We start from the raw sequence: 22,696 nt of genomic DNA on the forward strand, positions 1-22,696 counted from the left end.
CGAGTTCACATCCCAGCTCATCATCAGTTTCATCATTTTGGCATTCCTCCCAAAAATCATGAAGACTCCTTTGCCTGCTTCGCTGGGTAGGAACAATGCTTTTTCGATCATGCAGTTTAATCTCATCCTCCCAAACACGGTATCCGCAAGATCCATGACCCTATATAGCAATCATCAGTTCAATGATTCATTTTCAGGATAACCCAAAAGGATACTTGCCATATACATCAAGCAGCTTATAGGCACCAAAAATCCAATACCATCCCTCTTCTGGTACAAAACATAAATCTTTCCCCAAAAACCCAATACACACACATACACAAAAAAGAACCATAACATCAATCAGAAAATAAAGTCAAAAAATAAAATCATGGACTGTTGCGCAAGCCGTTCATAAGGGCCAGATTTGAAGATTTGCTTACGGATGGCTTGGAACGAGTGGTTGGGGTCAACGTCGATGAAGAGGGCGTCGTTAGAGACGGTGACGACAGGGGAGGCGGCATCCTCAATGGAGAGAGGGTTCGATTCGGTGCTGGTGAGTCGTCGATGTCGGGGCACGAGGGTTCATGGCTATCTCATAGTGATCTGATGTTCCCTACAATTAGGGCTTGGAATTTGGGTTCTGGCTTGAAATCTTTGTGGAGAAATACTTGTAATGGAATTGAACGTTTTAGTTATTGACGGTGGGGAAGATGAGTGTTGCAATCCAACGATGTTAATCTGTGGTGGAGGTGATGAAAGATCCCATGGTGATTTGCGACTGGTGCTCCGATGATGCATTAGGGGAAATGCTAGGGTTTTTGGAGGTGGAAGATGATGATGTGTCAAGGGTACGTGATTCAGTTGAATGTTTAATAAAAAGTAAAATTCCACATCAGCGAGCCATGTCACCATATATTAACGTCGTTGGACCCAATTTAACGACAGGGGTTCAATTGTTGCAATTTTCACAAAAATAGGACCCATTTGAGAAACCGAAAAAGAACATGACGAAATTGAGATTCTGCTGGAAAATAAGGACCTCCTGAATGATTAAACCTAAAAGAAATTATTCAAATACTCTTGACCTTAAAACTTAGAGTCCATAATATATGAAGATATATTTATTTATAAAAACTTGATACACTTTGCTAAAACATACCAACTGAAAAGAGAACTTAATATATTCACAAACCTCATATATATATATATATATATATATATATATATATATATATATATATATATATATATATATATATATTATTACATTAGGAATTGAAAGTTTTTCTGTCTATGATTCTACGGTGTTAGTATCTCTTTAAGTCAAGTCAACTCTCTTAGCCTATCTAAGTAGTTAATGTAATATATACTCTACATGTAGTGTATATAAATATTTCTTTGCATAATAAAAATGATTATAAATAGATTATATTATAATTAAAATTCATGATAAATAAATATTATTAAATATATAAACTATAATTTAGATTTAATAATTTATATTGATTTAATTTCTTTTAATTATAACATAATTGTTGAGACGTGTATATCTTGGATTCAAGTTGGTGATTGATGTGGCTTCTGGATGAAGTCAAGTCATACTTTTTTGTCTTTTCCTTTTGTTTTCCTTAATTTTTATATTTTTAAGTAACTACTAATCTTAATTGTAAATAACTAAAATAGACAACCCATAAACATTTTCAATGTATTAATATATTATGACTAAAATTAATGATGATTATATATTTTTTAAATTTATGAGATGTATTTAGATTTATAAAATATAGTTTATATTAATATTATGACAAAATTATTTCATTAATTATAACATAATTACTGAGTTAATCTTCGTTTGTTTTAATAAGTATTAATAATTTTTGGGTAATATATAAATTATATATAACTAAAATTAATAATAAATAAATATTTTTATAATGTCTTGTTCTATTATTATACTAACGTTTCAAAACTCCTAAATATATATATAGTCCAGGTCTAATCAATTTCGGTAGACCAGAATATATAGTTTTTCAGAATAAGATAGACTTGGAAAGATATAGTTTGATGTACTTCGTCAATTTAAATAAGAACTCAGGTTCAAAATCTTACCTGACCTATTACCTTATGTTCGGACCAATAATTAACCGATTTACCGGGTCTTTAAGATCAATATGTTGGGCCGGCCGGACCGAATCGGATAATAGAAGAGTGGAGGCGAATTCAAACGAAATCAATGTTGTGTAAGAACAATTTTCTTTATATAATGCTGACGTATATAGAAATTACATTTATTTTTAGATTTATAAGTAATTCATGATGTAAAATTATTTTGGATTTTATTTAGTGGGGGTTGAATGTGACCTTTGGGTTGACGTGAAGTCGTCTTCTTTAAATATTACTATTATTACATACATTGGAAAAAAAATGAAGAAATATAATCATTCTCCTTAGTATACATTCATTGGAACATCCTATTTAAGGGATGGAGAGGAAGTTGATGATGCAATGTATTGGAGAAAAATGAAGAGTGTGAGAGTGTGTTTCCTCATTTTCCTTTTATTGGAAGTGATGTGCTGTGAAGGATGTTGGACAGAAGAGAAACAAGCACTTTTGGGTCTTCGTTCTCGTTTAGATTATTCTTCTTCATGGAACGTCTATGCAGATTGCTGTCAATGGGAAGGAGTGTACTGCAACTCCTCCACAGGAAGAGTGGTGGAACTCTTTATTTATGGTTCTGACAAACAATATATAAATTACTCGGATTTTTCTGTCTTCAAAGATTTGAAGAACCTCTCCTTATATAATATAGTTGGTTGTGTTGGGGATGCAGGTATTCTTTCCTATAAGTCTATTGCTCTTTCCTTACTCAAAACTACAAATTTATGTCTTATGTTTTATGGAACGACAATGATATTTTGACAACATTTTTTAATAATTTTTTTTGATAATGGGACATGTGTCATTATTTTATTGGTTTATTTGAATTTATGTTTAAAAAATATTTAAAACAGATCAATTACAAACGGTCACGTATGTGTTGTCAAAAAGTTGTTAGAAAAGTGTTGTTAAAATAAGTTTTTCCTTTATGGGATACTCATTATTCAACTTTCTTTACATACTTTCCAGAGTTGCCAAATCTCCAGCTCCTTGGCATGTTTGGTAACAAGCTGGATACTGCTGCCAGTGTTATATCTTGTTTGGATGGCCTTCCATCTCTTAAGTATCTTTCTTTAATAGATAACGGGTTAAATACATCGTCATTAAACCACGGTGAGACTAGCAATTTTTTATTTATTTTAAGAAATCACAACAATATTATTTTTTGTTATTATGAAGATCTTCTAATTTTTTATACTATATATATTACTTTTGGTGCGTATATGTAAGTTTTCGAAAGTATGTCACGAAAGCTGCGTAGTAATCTGGAGTTCCTTGACATGAGTTGGAACCATTTGACTAATGACATCTTGTCATCTCTAGAGGGATTCACATCTTTAAAGAAACTTTATTTGTCCGAAACAGAATTGGACTCGAATTTTCACTTTGAAGGTATTAAAATATCATTTTACTTTTTACTTGGAAAATGATATTTTTTAACACCAATTTTTTGATACCATTTTGTCACTGTACACGTGTCAAAATGTGGTTGGACGATTTCAAATTAAAAAAAAAAATTGGTTTTTCTCTTCCAAATATATCCTTGTCTCAGTTTTTTTTAATTTGAAATCATTCAACCATATTTTGACATATGTGAAGTGTCAAAATGGTGTCAAATTTTGATATTAAAATATTATTTTCCTCTTCATTAATAAAGCTGAACATTTTTACGTTTTAATAAACTGAGGATATATTCCTTGCAGGTTTATGCTCAACACTGAGGAATCTAGAGGTCCTTGACTTGTCCTTTAACAACTTCAACAACACCGATATTGGCTCTGCTCTTAGTGGACTCTCATCTCTCAACTCTTTATATTTAGGAGGCAGTAAATTGAGTTGGAGATCAATTTATAGTACGTTCCCGTATACTTTCCATGTTACAAATCTTCATCGTTTGTTTTTTTTTTTTATTATGTTAGAAAGTATATCTAACAACCTATAAATTCTTAGATATTTCAAAATTGAGTTCTTTGGAGACCCTTTCCTTAGAAGATAACCACTTGAATAAGTCTGAAAGTATATTTTATATGTTGAGGCCTTTGAAAGGTTAGTTATGATTAACATTTGATAGCATTTCAAATATGCATCTTCCTTGTTATTAAATGCAAAATGATATTTTAACACCATTTTTTGACACCATTTTTACACTGCACACGTGTCAAAATGTGGTTGGACGATTTCAAATTAAAAAAACAAACTTTGGTTTTTCTCTTCCAAATATACCCCTGCCTCAACTTTTTTAATTTGAAATCGTCCAATCACAATCACATTTTGACACGTGTGCAGTGTCAAAATAGTGTTGGTGTTAAAATATCATTTTCCTTATTAAATACTGATATTAAATACTGATAAGTTGATGCTTTCAATTCTTTTTATCAGAGAATGAGACATTTAAATGGCCAATCAATTTACAACATCTAGACATGAGTTCAAACAGTCTGAGCAACAGATTTCTTTCATATCTGAGAGACCTTCCATATCTCCAGTTTCTTGATTTAAGCTACAATCAATTAGAAGAAGCGGTAGATATAACTGGTCAGTATTTTTATTTTTTATTTTTTAAAACATTAAAAAAATTCAGATATTATATTAATTTTTAGAAAAGCATTTTGGATTGTGTTTCAACTTTCTTTGGATTATGTTTATATTATATTTGGACTATTTATCTTTTAACTTTTGGATTATGGGTGAAACTAAACTTCATTAAAGTTATGTTTCAATTTTATTTAAATATTGGATTGTGTTATGCTTTAATTTGATTTGTATTTTGTATTTTTCAATTTGATGAATTATGTTTGAATATATTTAGTTTAAATTATTATATATGATTAAATAATATTGTATTAATTAGGTATTATATAAGGGATAGATAATTTTGATTGTATGGATTATTTTTTTGGTACTAATCAATTACTTGAAAAAATAGGTTTTGGAAGTAAATAATGTGTGTGAAATTTTACACATAATATTAGTAACTAATTAATATATCCAACGTTAATTTATCCAATAATGATGACTTGCATGTCGTGAATAACGAACATAGCTTTCTAATAGCAACAAATTACCTACATATGAGAGACGGTAAGTAGTTCATAATGTGAGGCCCAATTACCCACTCATGACATCACAACACTCATATTCTCTGCATTTCTAATGAATGTTATTATCAATAACTGTGTTTTTCAATGGTTATTTGTCGAGTCTTTGTTTCTTTATCAAATATTAGTGAAAGTATTGCAACTCTTTTATGTATCATGCATGCTAGAAAGATCTCTAACGGTCATTTCTACCTCTTTTTTTCTATGAAAGTGGTCTAAGTAAATATAGTAAAAGTTAAAATTTACATTAATATCTTTCATCGTAGTCAAGTTTTAGACGTTAAACTTAGACTTATTTTTTTGGAAAAAGAATACTTTTATTAATGCTTCTCGGTCAGGAAAAATAAAACTCTTCACATTAATGTTTGTTGATTTTTATTAATTCTTATTTATTTTATTTTTTTGCAGGATTATTAACTTTATCCAATTTGACGAATCTTAATCTAAGGGATAATAATATCCATAGTTTTGTTACCCATCAAGGTATTAAAGAAAAATATATTTAAAATGATTTAATTTATTGTTTAGAGACAAAGAAAAGATATATTAGATAAATTTATAATACTAACACATTATTGAATCCCATAATTTTTTCAAAGTTGCTATATTTACTTTTGCACAAAATATATTTGTCACCTTCCTAAAGGCATATATTATCTATCTCATTTAGTCTAGTTAACGCTTATTTACATTTCTTTTAAATTAATTGACATATCTTTCAGGCTTAAAAGGTCTCAATAGATTGGATGTCCTTGATTTAGATTGGAATATGATAGATGGAAACAAATTAAAAGAGTCGTTACGAGCTTTATCATCATCCATTAGAGATCTTTCTATATCTTACAATTACTTCAAAGGAACAATTCTAGCTAAAGGTAGTAGTAATATTAATGATTTTCACAAAGATAAATTAATTTCATAATTGTATTACATTACGATTTATATTTTTTTTTCTACTGTGCAGATTTTCATGATTTAAGTAACCTAGAACGTTTGAAATTGGACGAAAATAATAATATGAAGAATGAGTTTTTCGAAAGTATTGGAAACTTGACGTCCTTGAAAGCTTTGTCTCTTTCGTACTGCCATATAAATGACAACCTTCCAGAAGCTGGTAATTATATTATTATTTAACGTTATTCATCAAAATGCATGTTATATACCATTTTTATTAGTTTCATTAAAATCTTTGTACCTTTCTGATCATAACCTTAGTTGATGTTTTCTTTTTTCTTTAAATTTTCATTCAGATTGGTCTAAGATGAAGAAGTTAGAAGAGTTAAATCTAATAGATAATGGATTTGAAGGGTCTCTTCCCAATTCTTTTGTTAACATGACATCTCTTCGGATATTGGAACTTTCTCAAAATAACTTTATTGGAAGGTTTGATTCTAACATTGCAACACTTACATCACTTGAAGAATTTGGTTTTGTAAAAAACCAATTTGAAGTTCCTATTTCTTTTTGGTCATTTGCCAATCATTCAAACCTTAAAGTCATACGGGGTAAAGGCAATGAAATCATATTGGACTCACAACACAATTTGCATACTTGGATTCCAAAATTTCAATTAAGTGAACTTAGTTTGTCTTCAAACATTGAGACTAGCTCTTTCCGGCTCCCCAGATTTCTTCTTTATCAAAAAGATATAATTACACTAGATTTCAGTAATTTGAAATTGGGAGGAAGGTTTCCTCATTGGTTGTTGGAAAACAACACAAAATTGGAAGAAGTTACTTTCAAAAAGTGTTCTTTGACGGGTACTATGCAATTACCATTGCATCCCCTTCCTGAGTTACGCAAAATTGATGTGTCTAACAATATCATAATTGGTGAAATTCAAAGTAAGAACATCAGTTCAATTTATCCAAATTTGGAATATCTAAATATGTCTATAAACCAAATCCAAGGTTCAATTTCTCGTGAGTTTGGCCACATGAAATATTTGTCCGAGTTGGATCTCTCAAAGAACCAATTGTTTGGAGAAATATCAGATGACATATTTGAAGCTGCACAACAACTCATTTTGTTGAGTCTTTCAAATAATAAGCTCGAGGGGCCCATCTTTACAATACCGACTAATTTGGAGTCTTTATCATTGAATGATAATAACTTTAGTGGTAAACTTCCGACCAACATTTTTAACACATCCATCATTTCATTGGACGTAAGTAATAATAATTTGGTAGGAAACATTCCAAGCCTTTTGACAAATTCTTCAAGATTATCGGAACTTCGTATGTCCAATAACCACTTTGAAGGGTTCATTCCATCAAAATTGGCACAACTTGAAGATCTAAGTTATTTAGATCTCTCCCAAAATAATTTGACTGGTATTGTACCATCATTTCTAAATTCTTCTGTGAAATTTATCCATTTGAGCAATAATCATTTAAATGGATTGTCCAGAAAGATATTCAATGGAAACTCTCCTTTAGCGATGTTAGACCTTAGCTACAATGAAATATCTGGCAACATTCAAGATATGATGCAAGACCTTAGTTATTCAAAGTTGAATTTTCTGCTTCTAAAAGGTAATCAAATTAATGGTGATATACCTAAACAATTATGTCAGTTGATAGATTTAACCATATTGGATCTTTCAGACAATGAATTTTCTGGAGAAATTCCCCATTGCCTAGGGACAATGCCTTTTGATAATAAGAACCTTGATCCTTTATTAAAAGCACCAAATGAAAGCTCTGTTGTTGAAGGATATTCAGGTCCAACATCATCACCATCACCAGCAACATCACCATTATTAGAGCCTAAGAAAGAGAAAGCAAGTTTCACTTCGAAGAGAAATACCTATACTTACATCGGAAGCATCCTTGGATACATGTCTGGAATTGATTTATCCCTAAATAAACTAAAGGGGAATATCCCATTTGAGCTTGGCAACTTGACAAAAATAAGAGCATTGAACTTGTCTCATAATGATTTAATTGGGCAAATTCCAGATTCGTTCTCAAATTTGATGCAAACAGAGAGTTTAGATCTTTCTTTTAACAAGTTGAATGGTCAAATTCCTCCCAACCTCAATATCCTAACCTCACTTGAAGTATTAAGTGTGGCACACAACAATTTATCGGGCCCATTACCTGAATGGACAAATCAATTTGCCACATTTGATGAAAGCAGCTATGAAGGTAACCCATTCCTTTGTGGACCTCCACTACCAAAGAGTTGCAATCCATCTCCTACAAATATTTCAAATGACTCAAATACTAACAAAGACAATGGTAGTTTTATGGACATTTATGTCTTTTGTGTGAGCTTTGTTGTATCATACACATTAGCATTGTTAGCAATCATTGGAGCTCTATACATCAATCCTTATTGGAGGAAAGCATGGTTTTACTACATGGAATTATTCAGTTTAAATGGTTACTACTTTATTGTGGACAATTTTTATAGATTTTGTAATCTGTGAAATATGTAAGATGTACCTTGTATCCCTATAACATCTATTTTAGAGTGATTAAATAAAGTAAATCATGCAAGTGTTTTTAATTCAAGTTAAAATATGTATATAAAAAATAAACCTTAACTCCATGTATTTCTAATTTAAATGAAACTTAGCTCTAACAAAAAAAATCATCACATTTCAACATATATGAACTGAACTTAATTGAAAAAAATGGAAGAGGTTAACTTCTTACATGGAGACATCTTCTATTGCAAGAAACAATTTTGGTTCCCGAAAACATCTTTGTTGATAGGGGGAGCCATGTAGCTAAACCCATATCTCACGTATGAGTTTTTGATGATGACAACAAAAATGTTTAATAGTTTCTTACATAACAATATAGAAAAAATGTTGCTTGTTAATATATGTGTATGTGCTTGAACTATCTGTGATGTGTGTTCATTGTTTACAAATGAATAATTGATTGTAACTCTTTACACATTTCATATCTGTATGAATTAATCGATTACAATGTTTGCATAATTAGTTAGATTCATCAAATATCAATATTTTCTCAATTGTGGCAAAACACCAAGTTTTAACCGATTAGATTATGGGTATAATCAATTAAAATAGTGGTTATGCCTACACATGTTTACTGAGTGCATTGAGGTATTCTTGAATGAAAAAGTTATCAAAATGCTTATGTATGGAACTTAACCGATTACGTTAATTTCCTAATCGGTTAAAATGCGTTTTGTATGAAAACATTTTTCATGAATAGCCATAACTGTCATAACAATAATATTTTTAAATGTTGTGGCTAGTATTTTTTGATTAATCAATTACATGCTCTTGTTAATCTGTTAAATGTTGTAAAATGTAAATAATGCTGAAGGAATTGAGTAACCGATTACATTATTTCATAATCGATTAAAATGCGTCAGAGTTGAGAAAATATATAAATAGATGCACAAACTTCCTAAAGATAGTAACCCTTCTAATTGTTTACATCTTTAAAGTTATTCCTAATACATTTTTAGTCAGAAGTGCTTTTACATAAATTACAACTAAAGTCTTCAAGTTCTTCACTTTGTATCATCATCAAAATCATTATCTTCAAGACACCAATGGTCCTTATTGGTGACAATTTCCCCCTTTTTTATGATGATAAAAAATCCCTTGTTTAAAAGCATCTTTGTGTACCTGCATAGAATACAATCTTACAAACATAGAAACAAGATAGTAGTAACTACACTAGAAGTTTGTCTTTTCTCCCCCTTTTTTATCATAAGCAAAAAGATCAAACATACTCCCTGATGAGTTAATATTTTCTCGACTTCACTTAGCTTATTGTGCTAGATTTAATTAAGGAATTGTGCTTGATTGTCCATTATTTCTCTGTTTTTGCTAATTGTGCTTAATTTGACCAGAAATTCTTATTTTAATTAATTTGAATTATCTTAGGCTAATTATTTGCATTATTAATTGTAGGGAAATTGTTGGACAATATTCTGGGACATTAGAAGGGCTGCCACATAATTCAAGACTCTCCACATAGGTATTTTAAATTTAATGATATTGTAATTTAGTAGTTTAGGCTTTTTAAACCAACTTGTGCACTTTGTGCCAATTTTGACAAATGATGTTGGGCCTAAAAGTGATTTAGGTTTAGCTTTTTTTTTTTATTATTTTCCTTTAAAAATCGAAAAAGACATAGGTACTGGGAGGAGCCAACCGCCACTTGTTTTTGGGTGCTCTCTCTTTCGCTTTTGAATGTTTGGAAGGATGGGCTTTGCAATTTTATTTTTACGCCGTTTACATTGTGTTGAATGAAAGCACTTTTTTCTTTTTGTTTACGCTGTTAAAGAAGTGGATGTTGCCCCTTTTCATTCACTAGTGCAGAATGGGCTTTAGACGTCAGTTATTTTGGGATTTTAACGTCACCTCACGAACTGACCTCTTTACGGGTGACGTTAATGGGACGTCAGATTTCTGCAGGTGCGATGTCGTTATAGACATCAGTTTACTCCAAAGCTCGACGTATATAAAGACATCAGACATTACACTAATCGACGTCTAAGGGCACCCTAGACATCGGTTCAGTGACACGTCCGACGTCTATAAAGTCGTCAAACATTGTATTGACCGACGTTTATGGGCACTATAGACGTCGGTCATTACATTGACCGACGTCTATGGGCACTGTAGACGTCGGTCATTACATTAACCAACGTCTATGAAGTGTTGTGTTTTGATGCAGTTTTTCTTGTGTCTTTGGGTAGCATAGTAGCACCTCCTTCCCTTTCTAGTTTCCTTGTAAGAAAAAATTGTGTCTTTTGGATTTCTCATGGCATTTCAACCCAAAGACGAACCTGGGTCGTTGCCTAAGTCCACTTCGACCGCCAATGAAAAAGAATACAGTGACACTATATTCTCACTGTTTTCATTTTCATTGGCGGTGGGAATGGCTCTATGCAATGACACAGGTTCGACTTCGGGTTGGAATGCCATGAGAGATCCAAAAAACGTAAGTTTTTCTAAGGAGGAAACTAGCAAAGGGAGAAGGTGCACTACGCTACCCAAAGACACAAGAAAAACTGCACCAAAACATAACGAAAACACATTTTAATCAGTTCAAATGAAAGATAATACATGAAAGATTACTTTAATCGAATTAAAAGCAAGTTTAACCTTATCAAGAGAGATTAAACGCACCTGTAAATTCAATGGAGCGGAGAGAAAACCCAAGGAAGACGATGAAGTGCGCGAAACTACTAGTTCGCAATCACTGTTTTAACAAGAAATCAGACGTCGGTTGCACACGAGCCCGATGTCTATAATGGAAAAGACGTCGGTGACCTCCCTAATTCGACGTCTTTCTGATTTAAAAATTAATATTCGCGGGGCTTATAGACGTCGACTACTAAGGCCACTGACGTCTATATACGATTATAGACGTCAGTGAGGAGACATCCGACGTCTATATGACGGAAATGAATGACTTTTCATCTACTTGGCAGACATATAGACGTTGTGTATCTCCTAGCGACGTTTATAGGTCTAACAGGTAGGTGAATAACCATTAATGTTCGCCATATAGGCGTCAGTGTGGCAGGATCCGACGTCTATAAGGCAGAAAAGAGTGACTATTCACCAACCTGGCAGACATATAGACGTGGGGTTGTCCTAACTGACGTCTATATGTCTGACAGGTAGGTAAATAGCCATTAATTTCCACCATATAGACGTCGGGCCCCCGTCCAACTAACGTCTATATGTCTAAAAGAAATGACTTTTCACCCACCTGTTAGACATATAGATGTCAGTTAGGACAGCCTCGACGTATAAAAAATTATAGACGTTGGGGCACCTCCTAACAGACGTCTAAAAGGTGACGTTAGTGATTTTTGGTTTCATGCATTTTTTATTGAGGTTTTATTTCAACACTTTTCGCTTTTAATGTATTTGATTCCAGCCAAGTGACATCTAGAAACGCGGATTCATACAGATTGGAGAAGCACTTTTCCTTTTCTTTGAGAATGAAAGCAACATTTTCTTCAATGTTGAATGTGAAAAATGGGCAGCACGGTGACAAGGCAAAGGGGTCAAGTCCATAGGTCCAATCATCTTTATAGCATTCTTCTTCTTTTTTGTTAGAAGTTAGTATATGGTAGGTGAATAAAAATTGTAGAAGCACTTTCTTTTCTTTCTAAAGGTGAAGTCATGGCCTGATGATGGTTTTAAGAGAAGAACCTTAATTTATTTAAGAGTTACGTGGAACATTGTGAATCATAGATGCTTTATTATGTTGAAGTGATGTTTTTAATTTCAATAGGAGTAGGTGTACTGTGATGAATTTCCATTTCAAATTGGAAGAGAAAGTCACGGCTAAATCATTGGGTAGCTTTTTTTTTTTTTAATGATGAGGGACGGTGATGTTGTTTTTTTTGTTGGGAAAAACATGTGCTGATTTTGGCTTTGAAGAATGAGATGCACACACGGATATTAAATTTCTTTTAGAGAAAGATGTTTGTTTTCAACTTGGAGAGGCAAACACACTATTATAGCTAGTACGTTTTGCATTGCATTTTAAGTTGATTCATGCAGTTTCTGCTTACAGTTTGATTTCAATATGTGTTTAATTTGTTAGCTCAACATTGCGGTTTAAGAGCATTTATGCGTTTTGCAATTTATTTCTTACATTTCAATTTTGCTTTAGTATCTTTTAATTTATTATTTTCATGATGTCTATTATGTTCGGTTTATTGTTTCATTTTAGTATGTTGTCTATTCGGTTTGACTTCTTTATCTTCTTGCATTTCCAATTTCCTCACTTGCTTTAGAGACCGTTCAATCTTAATGTAGAACCGTTCGATCATCTGCATGACCGTTCGGTCTTCATGCTTTGTTCATTTATTTTAATGTTTTTAATTATGTTTGGTTGTATTTAATTTCCAGTTTTAATTTAGTTCATTCCTAATCACAAAAAAACACTTCCAAACCCCCCCTCCCCCCACAACCTATTTGACCTAAGTCTCGAACCACATTTATTCCTTGAGAGACGACCTAGGAGTCACTTCTTAGCACTATACTGCATTTTTAATGCACATCAAATTTGTATGGGGTGCAACACCCATCACTCCCCCTCAAAATGTTCTCTCTCTCATAAAACAATATATGCATTATATTAGAACAAGAAAAGGATTTTATTAAGTGAGGAAGTTGAGAGTACAGTAGAATGGGGAACATAGAAACATAATGATCAACAAGCCAAAATAAAACAATCAAGCATCCTATTCTAGAAATCTGGACTAAGCGGTTTTTCTGGAGGTTGAAGATTTAGTCGATTTTCAATGTTGTTAAGACGGGTGTCAAAATCGTCAAACTTCTCAATCACATATTCCTCATGAGTTTGCTGCATCTCAATGATTTCATCAAATCGTGCTTTGTGAGCCAAACTCATGTCCTCCCGCTATTTTGATAAATTTGCAAAATATTCATCCATGGATAGGGTTGATGATGAAGGCATTGTAGAGGGACCAACATCAAAAGGAGCAACAACTCTTACTGGTTCTGCCATGTGTGCATCCATAGCATCATCTTCATCATCCTGATTTTCGTCATCCTTGTGAACAATCACACGTCCACGGGCAACAAATCCCATTTGACGAAAAGTTGTTTCCCCAATTTCAGTACCAATTGCGTTGATGGATTGTGTGAGCTCATCATCTACACTAACTCCTTTGTATTCAAGAATCCGAGAAATTAGGAGAGTGTATGGAAGTACTAGTACTTTTGGATGTGGTCTCTTAAAAAGTGGTGTCTTATCTCTATGTGTTTAGTTCTAGAATGCATTATAGGGTTCTTGATTAGATTTATAGCACTAATGTTGTCACATTTCAAAGGAATGTGATCAAGGAAGATATGAAAATCTTCCAATTGTTGTTTCATCCACAAGATTTGGGCACAAAAGTTTCCTACAACAATATATATTCTGCTTTTTTGGTAGCCAAGGCTACACACGCTTGTTTCTTTGAGTGCCAAGACACCAAAGAGCAGCCCAAAAAATGACAAGTACCACTAATATTTTTCCTATCTATTTTTCAGCCCCATAATCAACATCAGAATAACTTATTAAACTAGGCGTTGCATCAGAAGGATACCAAATACCAAAAGAGGTAGTTCCTTTAAGATATTTTAGCACTCTCTTAACAATTGTTAGGTGGGATTCCTTAGGATTAGCTTGATACCTAGTACACACACAAACACTCTGCATAATGTCTGGTCTACTAGCAGTAAGATATAACAATGATATTATCATACCTCTAAACATTGTTTGATTTACTTCTTCTCTAGATTCATCCTTATCTAAGTAACAAGAAGTTGCCATAAGGGTATTGGCTTCTTTACAGGTATCCATTCCAAATTTCTTAATTACTTATCTACAATACTTGGTTTGGGAAACAAAAGTTCCACCTTCCATTTGCTTTATTTGTACTCCTAAGAAAAAATCAGTTCTCCCATCATGGACATCTCAAACTCACCTTGCGTTATATTTGCAAATCCCTCACACAGTGAATCATCAGTACATCCAAAGACAATATCATCAACATACACTTGAACAAGCAAAATTTGTTTTCCTACTTTCTTAATGAATATGGTTGAATAAACCTTTTCTCTAGAAAAATCATTTTCAATCAAGAAGGTACTAAGTCTTTCATACCAAGACCTAGGTGCATGTTTAAGGCCATACAAAGCCTTTTTCAATTTATACACATGATCAGGAAATCTATAATCCTCAAATCCAAGAGGTTGACTAACATACATCTCCTCTTTTATAAAACCATTCAGAAAATCATTTTTTACATCCATTTCATACAATTTAAATTTCATCAATGATGCATAAGCAAGTAAAAATCTAATTGCTTCTAACCTGGCTACCGGGGCGTATGTTTCATCATAATCTATACCTTCTTCTTGACTGTATCCTTTTGCCACAAGCCTAGCTTTGTTCTTGGTGATGTTTCCTTCCTCATCCAGTTTATTTCTGAACACCCACTTTGTGTCAATGACTTGATAATCTTCTTTTCTAGGAATAAGTTCCCAAACTTCATTCCTTTCAAATTGGTTTATCTCTTCTTGCATTGCAATACACCATTTATCATATTGAAGAGCTTCTTTGATGTTTTTAGGTTCTATCTGAGACACAAAGGCAACAATTAAACAAAAATTATTCAGATTGTGTCTAGTAGTTACCCCTTTTGGTATGCCTCCAATGATGTTGTCCAAGGAGAGTCCACATGGTTGTTGATAACTCTTAAGATCAACTTCTTGATGTTTCATTAAAGTCTCCATAGGATTGTTTTCATTTAGGTACATCTCTTCAAGAGCTTCCCTTAAATAATCCTCATCACCTGCAATTGGTTTGTTTGACTCCAGAGGGTTTACCTCAAGGTCCACAATTTCATCAAAGACAACATGCATTGACTCTTCAATTATCAAAGTCCTTCTATTGAATACTCTATATGCTTTGCTAGTTAATGAATAACCTAAGAAGATTGCTTCATCCGATTTAGCATCAAATTTTCCTAGATTATCTTTACCATTATTCAATACAAAGCATTTACATCCAAAAATTCTTAAATGTGACAAATTTGGTTTTCTTCCTTTAAACAATTCATAAGGAGTTAACTTAAGAATAGGCTTAATAAGCATCCTATTAAGCACATAACAAGTAGTACTAATTGTTGAGATTGTTGACAACACAATATCTATATCACTCTGGTTTTTGATGATGACAACACAATGTTAATAACACACATATGTTGTTGTTGTGTTACATGTTCGTATGCTTATTGTTTGATATATTGTTGAACATGTTTTTGTGTTATACTCCTATGTGAATGCATACTTATTGAGCTTGTACATGCTACATCATATCTGGTTGCATTACACATGTTTTAAAGGATGAAAACCACATGCACTCTTGTGAACTTAAAGTTGTGTGACAAAGCTGCAATAAAGTCGACTCTAGTACTAATTGAATCGACTATACTAAAATCTTTGTACGGATTTTCAGAAATAGTGCTATGTGAGATTTTATGAAGGAAAGAATTTCAAAATGCATTTGACTCTATTAGTTGTTTACTTTGAAATTATGTTATGCTCATGAATAGTAATGACTATATTTTTAAAAGTTAGTTGAGCATTGAATGAAAGTCAACTGTATTAAATGAGAAGTTATTTTGTTTGACTGTATGCTACTGGTTTGACTAAACTGTTATAACTGTCATAACCTAGTATACTGAATTAGTAGCATATTCGACTAAGGGAGCGTCTGATTAACAGAAATCTATAAATAGATGAAATCTGAAGTTATTCAGAGACTTTTGGACATTTGATGATCTAACAATTTTAGATTCTGTTTCAGATTGTTTCTCTGAGATTATAGAGCTCCAAGAACTCTTCAAGAAGACGGTGGTGATCTTGCTTGAAGGAGATTCAAAGGGAGATTGACTGTGCGCTCACTACTTGATCACATATCTGCACATTGGGGTCTTTTCTGGTTGATCAAGATTCTTGTTGGCATCCGTTGGTGATTGTTGTGGTTACCTGTTGTGATTACAGGGGATAGACTCGTGGAATCTGGTTCACTTTGAGGATTGTTCAAAGTGGTATGCAGATTGCAGGAGAGGGGACGTCTTGCTGCAAGTCTTGTTGTATGGTTTCCCTATATTTTGGTTAGAGGGTTAGAGAGGTGTTTTATATTTTTGACGTGGAGGTCTTTTATAAAAACCTTGTTGTACAAACCTTGACCATTATAGTGCATTTGCTTCCGGGGTACAGGAAGGACACTGGATATAGGCATTGAGGTCGAACCAGTATAAAAACCAATGTTTGAAATTCTCTATCCCTGCTCTTTTAATTACAGTCGACTTTATTATCTACACAGTCAACTACGATTTTCCACTGCACACGAATTTTCATTACTTGAAATTCAAGAAAGTTTGTAAAGTTTTCTACTTTGATTTAAAGATTTCGAAAAGACTCTGATTTTGAAAACCCACCAATTCACCCCCGCTCTTGGTGTAAAAAGAAGCCTACATGTTTTCCAACACTAATTGCATCAGCCCAAAAGTATTTTGGTACATTTGATTCATTCAAAAGAGTTCTTGCTAATTCTTCTAATGACCTATTTTTCCTTTCAATAAGACCATTTTGTTGGGGAGTTCTAGGAGCAAAAAAATTATGAATTATTCCATACTCATCACAAAACTTTTCAAAAGATTCATTTTGAAATTCACCACCATGATCGCATCTCAAAGTTTTGATTTTCAAGTCCTTTTCATTTTGAAAACATTTTGCAAAGGTTTTGAATGCTTTAAAAGCTTCACTTTTCGCACTTAAAAAGAATGTCCAAGTAAATCTAGTGTAATCATAAAAAATTACAAGTGCATAATAGTTTCCACCAAAGCTTTTAATTCTAGATCGACCAAACAAGTCCATATGCAAAAGTTCTAAAGGTTTTGATGTAGAAATCATGCTTTTGGATGAAAAAGAAGATTTGGTTTGTTTTCCTTTTTGACATACAAAACACAATTTTTCTTTCTCAAATTTTAGTTTAGTGTTAAGACTCCAACAAGTGTACCGAATTGTATCAAGTAATAATAAGTGGTAAGACCAAGTATCGTTTCCCTAGAGACTCATCGGCCTAGACTTTTGTGTGATTTGTTGATTATAATAAGACTTGAATAATGAAAATTTGGTGTTTATATGCAAAAAATGAAAATTAAACATGCACATGCAAAAGTTGATCAATTGGCAGTTGAAGGATATGGGTGAATTGTGTTGTTGGGGTTTCTGACTTATCCTAATCTACTTTCATATATTTACGAATTCTACTTTTTCATTAATGTTAACGCCACTTTCTAATTTACCCTAATCCCAATGTCTTGTGAAAAGAACCTACTCCTAATTTTTCTTAATTTATAATGCTTTGAATCGATTATTAGTATTAGGATAATGATACTTAGACAACATTTTTTTGACAACATTTGAACATTACGTGTCATTCTGTGATTGGTCCAAAATTACTTCACAATCAATAATTATAATCATAAATACCACCATGACCAATCACAGAATGACACGTAAATGATGTTCAAATGTACATTTGGGTTTAAGGTGTTTTCAAAAAAATGTTGTCTAAGTATCATTATCCTTAATTAATAAAATTGTAGGTTGTACAATCATAACCTGGCCTGAGCGTCTCGACTATTTGCTTCGATTGGAGGTTGATAAGAAAGAGATGGAGACGCCACAACCTAGCAAGTTGATAAGTACCGGAAGAATCGCAAAAAAGATGTTAATCTTTACAAGAATCATTCTAAACCAATAACCAAAATGCAAATGCATATTATAACTTCCAAAGTGGCTACATATGTATTTGGTGCCCTACATACAGGTATAAATGTTTAAGGCACCTAACAAACCCTAAAAGAAAAGTCCAATGACATTCGGTCGACCTTTAACTTATACTTATGTTAGTCTGTCTCGACCTTTATTAGTCTGAATCACCTATCCCAACATTCATTTATAGGGTCAACCAGTCTCGACCGTTAATCAAACTTAATCTGCCTTAATCTTCGACCCAACTCATTTTGTCTTAGTTTTTGGTCGAGATAGATCTGTCTTGACCTTGAACTTAGGACGAGTCTTGTACATCGATAAAACCTGACAATTCTAGATACACATTGTCTCTTCTCGATCTTTGGCTTTTGGTTTGATGCATCTCAGTTGTTAACTTGTCTCAATCTTTTCTACTAACTCTCAATTTTTGTAAACAATAATCTCTCTTCACCTTCAGTTTCTCACTCAACTTAATCGTTATTGAAATAATAAGTATTATTTTTTAAAAATCAATTAAAGTCTTTTAATATAATCATATTATCTTTCAGTTGGGATTTAAAAAAAACATTCATTTCACATAACTTTTAATCATATAATAATATTTATTATGATATTAATTATTATAACTAAAATTGAATTCTCATAAATTATTATTATTATTATTATTATTATTATTATTATGAAATTAAAATAATATTTTAAAGAAATAAATTTTTATTCTCTTTAAATTTCACTGACAAATCTTTCTTATATTTTATAATATGTAAATATTACAAGATAAATTTACACAAATTCATAAAATAAAAATTTAAAAAAAAATATCTTTATCGTATCTTAAAATATAATTGTAACGTGAGGTTATGGGCGGTTTAAATGAAAAAAGGAAACAAAAAGGCAGGGGTAACGGGAGGTTATGGGCGGTTTAAATGAAGAAAAAGGATACAAAAGGGTGGGAGGCTGAACAAGAAAATGTCGAATGTCAAAAATATTTGACGTATAACATGTGTTTGTTTTCAATTTATAGGTCAAAGCCCAGTATAATTTGACGTATCGTTTGTATTTTTAAACCGGAGAATTTGAGAAAGACGTTCCGAGAATTCTATTCAGACATGGCTTCTTCATCATCATCAAGAAGAAAAGAGAAGGTTGCCCGAGTTACAAGAAACGCAAACCCATCTGGGTGGATAAGTGATGAAGAGATCCGAGTAAAGTTTTTATACTGGAGACATTTAAAAACTGTAGTTCCTCACAGGTATCTCGACCTGCAATTGTTCAAGAAAGAAGGTTTCGTTTTTCAAGAATGGATTGCATATCAAGGGCTTACTGATTTTTTCCAGATGAAAGGAAATTGCTATCCAGATTTGGTAGAGGTTTTCTACACAAACCTGAGGGTTGTAAATGGGGTCATTCACTTGAGGGTCAAAGGGCTTAACATTACTATTGACGATAATATTTGGTCAAATTTTGCTGGTCTGAAAGCTGAGGGTTTGGCTTCTCATATCTGTGATTCTGAGTCAAACATATGGCTAACAAAGAGAGCTATATATGAAAACTTCTTAAGATATCCAGGAAGGTACAGGGTGGATAAGCAGTACCTACATGATGGCTTAAACAAGGAGGAGAAAATTATTGCTTATGTCCTGCCTGGAAGATTGAACGAGGACAGAATGTCAACAAAAGATGTATTTCTGTTGAATGCTATCAAGACTAGAATCCCAACCAACTGGGTTGCGGTTCTCAAAGACCACATGATCACTGCAAGAGATGATTATGCACACAAATTGCCATATGGAGTATTTATCAGCAAGGTGTTGGAACTCCAAGGAGTAGATGTATCTGAAGAAGAAAGAATTGTGTGCAAAAGATCACAAGAAATTGGTGTACCAAGTTTGTCATCTATAAGGATGAAAAGGACTGAGAATGGATGGTTCTTTACTGATGAGCAATCTGTCGAAAGTCCACCTACTCGCAGTGAAGATCATACTAAAGATTCTGACGATGAAGATTCAATGGAATCTTCTTGATAATAATGGGGACTACTTTTCTATGTTTTTTTTAATTTTGTAATCATGGCTATGAAGCCCCCGCTGGTTTTTCCATTTCCTTCGGTTTTATTTAGAAATGCAATGAAGATTTATTTTAGGAAAAAATTATCAAAAACTGATCACTGGTTAAAAGTGCAAATTTCAGTACAATGCTAACTTGAATCAATTAAGGAATAAGTAAAAAGAAAAAATATCATGTCTGATTTTAAAGAAAAAAAGAATATAAAGTTTGCCACCCTCTTGTATTGGTGGAAGAAGATCAAACGTCGAAGACCTATCAAATACGACGTCGAAGACCTTTGCAATTGAAAAGCGTGCCATAGAACGTCGAAGGCTCTGGGGCTTTGACGTTTTTTTTTTCTCAAAATTATTTCATCATTATACATATTGTGAAGCATATTTCTTTTTCCTCGGCACTTCCCTTTCAGTACGATAACTTATTTACGGTGTAGACTATAAAAAGAATTTTGTTATTGATTAAGTCCTGAATGCGGCACTTTATTTAGGGTGTAGACTATGTTTAAGAACTTTAATTTCACATATCTTTTAACAATTAAATAAAATTTATTTTTGCATCGAGTGTACTCAAAGTTCGACGTCAACGGTGAAAAAGATTCAAAATTTAAATTTTCCGTAAGTTGTCTCCTCTCTTAGAAATCAGTAGGTTTGAAATCTAACGGAGGAGTACCACTTATTGACAATTTAAAAAAGGAATCATATATTGTTAAATGATGAAGTTGAACAACTCTTGTTTTTAGAGCTTAAAATTGTTTCAACATTAAACATATTGTGAACCACATTTCTTTTTCGTAAGCACTTTCCTTTCAGTAAGATATCTTAACCATTTTTGTAACATATTGATTCACTTACATAGTGTAATTATGCTTAGTAACCGCCAACGTGTATGAACTTCGAATCCCAGCCGAAAACGACGTTCAAACATCATTCAGAGAAAAAGTAATAATTGTAATTTAATTCAGAGATTTTTATTTTGACATAGCACAAAAAAACATTTAATATTATGCATTTAATAAATTTTATTATTTCTATAATAATTATTAAATTAATAATAAAATTAATAAAACTAAAATTAATAATAAAATAATAACAATAATATAAAATGTTATTTAATATNTTATAAAATATTAAATCATATTAAAATAATAAAATAAATTAGTTATTTATTAATTTTAATTTAAAAAAAATTTAAAGAAATGTTAAACGGTTTTTCAAGTTTAACATATTTTTTTAAAAAAATTATTTAAATTTTAATTAATAATTAACTTATTTTAATATTTTAATATAATATTCATACATGTTTGTTAAAGATTCTACATTGTGAAAGACGTTTCAAGATTTCTATTTAGACATGGCTTTTTCATCATAATCATCAAGAAGAAAAGAAAAGGTTGTCCGGGTTACAAGAAACACAAACCATCTGGATCGATAAGTGATGAAGACACCCGAGGAATGTTTTTATACGGGAGACGATTATGATATTGATCAAAAACTTATTATGATATTGATCAAAAAAGAAAAGATTTCATGTCTAATTTTATACCTAAGAAAGAGCGCCACATTTTGATATTGGCGGAAGAAAAAAACGTCAAAGCCCTACCGAATACAGCATTCTATTCAACACACCATTAATGCTCCTAATATACTTCAATTCCCTTCACGTCCCAGCCCCGCAGCCTCCGACGTTTTATGGCAGGAGTGATAAGAAAAGAGATCGATAAGTATGGTACTTTCTGATATTGGCGGCTAATTAAGAGAAAACATCAAATTCCCAGACAATACGACGTTGAATTTAATGCGTCTGTTTTTTACTGGAAATGTCGATTTATTTTCGTCTCTGGCGTGATTTTTAAATATAACATCAAGTGTGTCTTGTATTCGACGTGGAATATGAATGTAAAAACATAACACGGTCTCGCTGTTTGTTCGCGCTACCATTTCTACTTGAAATTTCTTTTTCGTGGACGACTGCGATATAGAAAGAAGCTTAAGTTCAATCTTTTCTATTTTTGTAAATTCATTTGGTTCCCATTTCTAACGTTTACCGAGTGTTTTTCGTTTATCTTTAGGCTGTG

The 22,696-nt window shown here is 32.3% G+C and overlaps 1 protein-coding gene across 6 annotated transcripts; it reads left to right on the top strand.

Moving 5' to 3' along the window:
• The first annotated feature begins 2,424 nt into the window (after nucleotides 1–2,424).
• On the top strand, nucleotides 2,425–8,681 carry LOC106780608 (probable LRR receptor-like serine/threonine-protein kinase At4g36180). 6 transcript variants are annotated; one of them, XM_022777054.1, is made up of 10 exons: nucleotides 2,426–2,812; nucleotides 3,109–3,252; nucleotides 3,370–3,531; nucleotides 3,843–3,992; nucleotides 4,090–4,185; nucleotides 4,519–4,674; nucleotides 5,646–5,720; nucleotides 5,960–6,115; nucleotides 6,202–6,351; nucleotides 6,488–8,681. In XM_022777054.1, the coding sequence occupies exons 1-10, from the start codon at nucleotides 2,488–2,490 to the stop codon at nucleotides 8,668–8,670; spliced, it is 3,597 nt and encodes a 1,198-aa protein (XP_022632775.1). In that variant the 5' UTR covers nucleotides 2,426–2,487; the 3' UTR covers nucleotides 8,671–8,681. The 6 variants fall into 6 exon arrangements, with proteins under 6 accessions (XP_022632777.1, XP_022632780.1, XP_022632775.1 ...); XM_014668903.2 differs by having other exon boundaries at nucleotides 5,960–6,112; XM_022777055.1 differs by having other exon boundaries at nucleotides 3,463–3,531.
• The last annotated feature ends 14,015 nt before the right edge of the window (nucleotides 8,682–22,696 follow it).

Source organism: Vigna radiata, unplaced genomic scaffold (genome assembly GCF_000741045.1).
Source record: "Vigna radiata var. radiata cultivar VC1973A unplaced genomic scaffold, Vradiata_ver6 scaffold_149, whole genome shotgun sequence".
Classification (NCBI taxonomy): domain Eukaryota; kingdom Viridiplantae; phylum Streptophyta; class Magnoliopsida; order Fabales; family Fabaceae; genus Vigna; species Vigna radiata.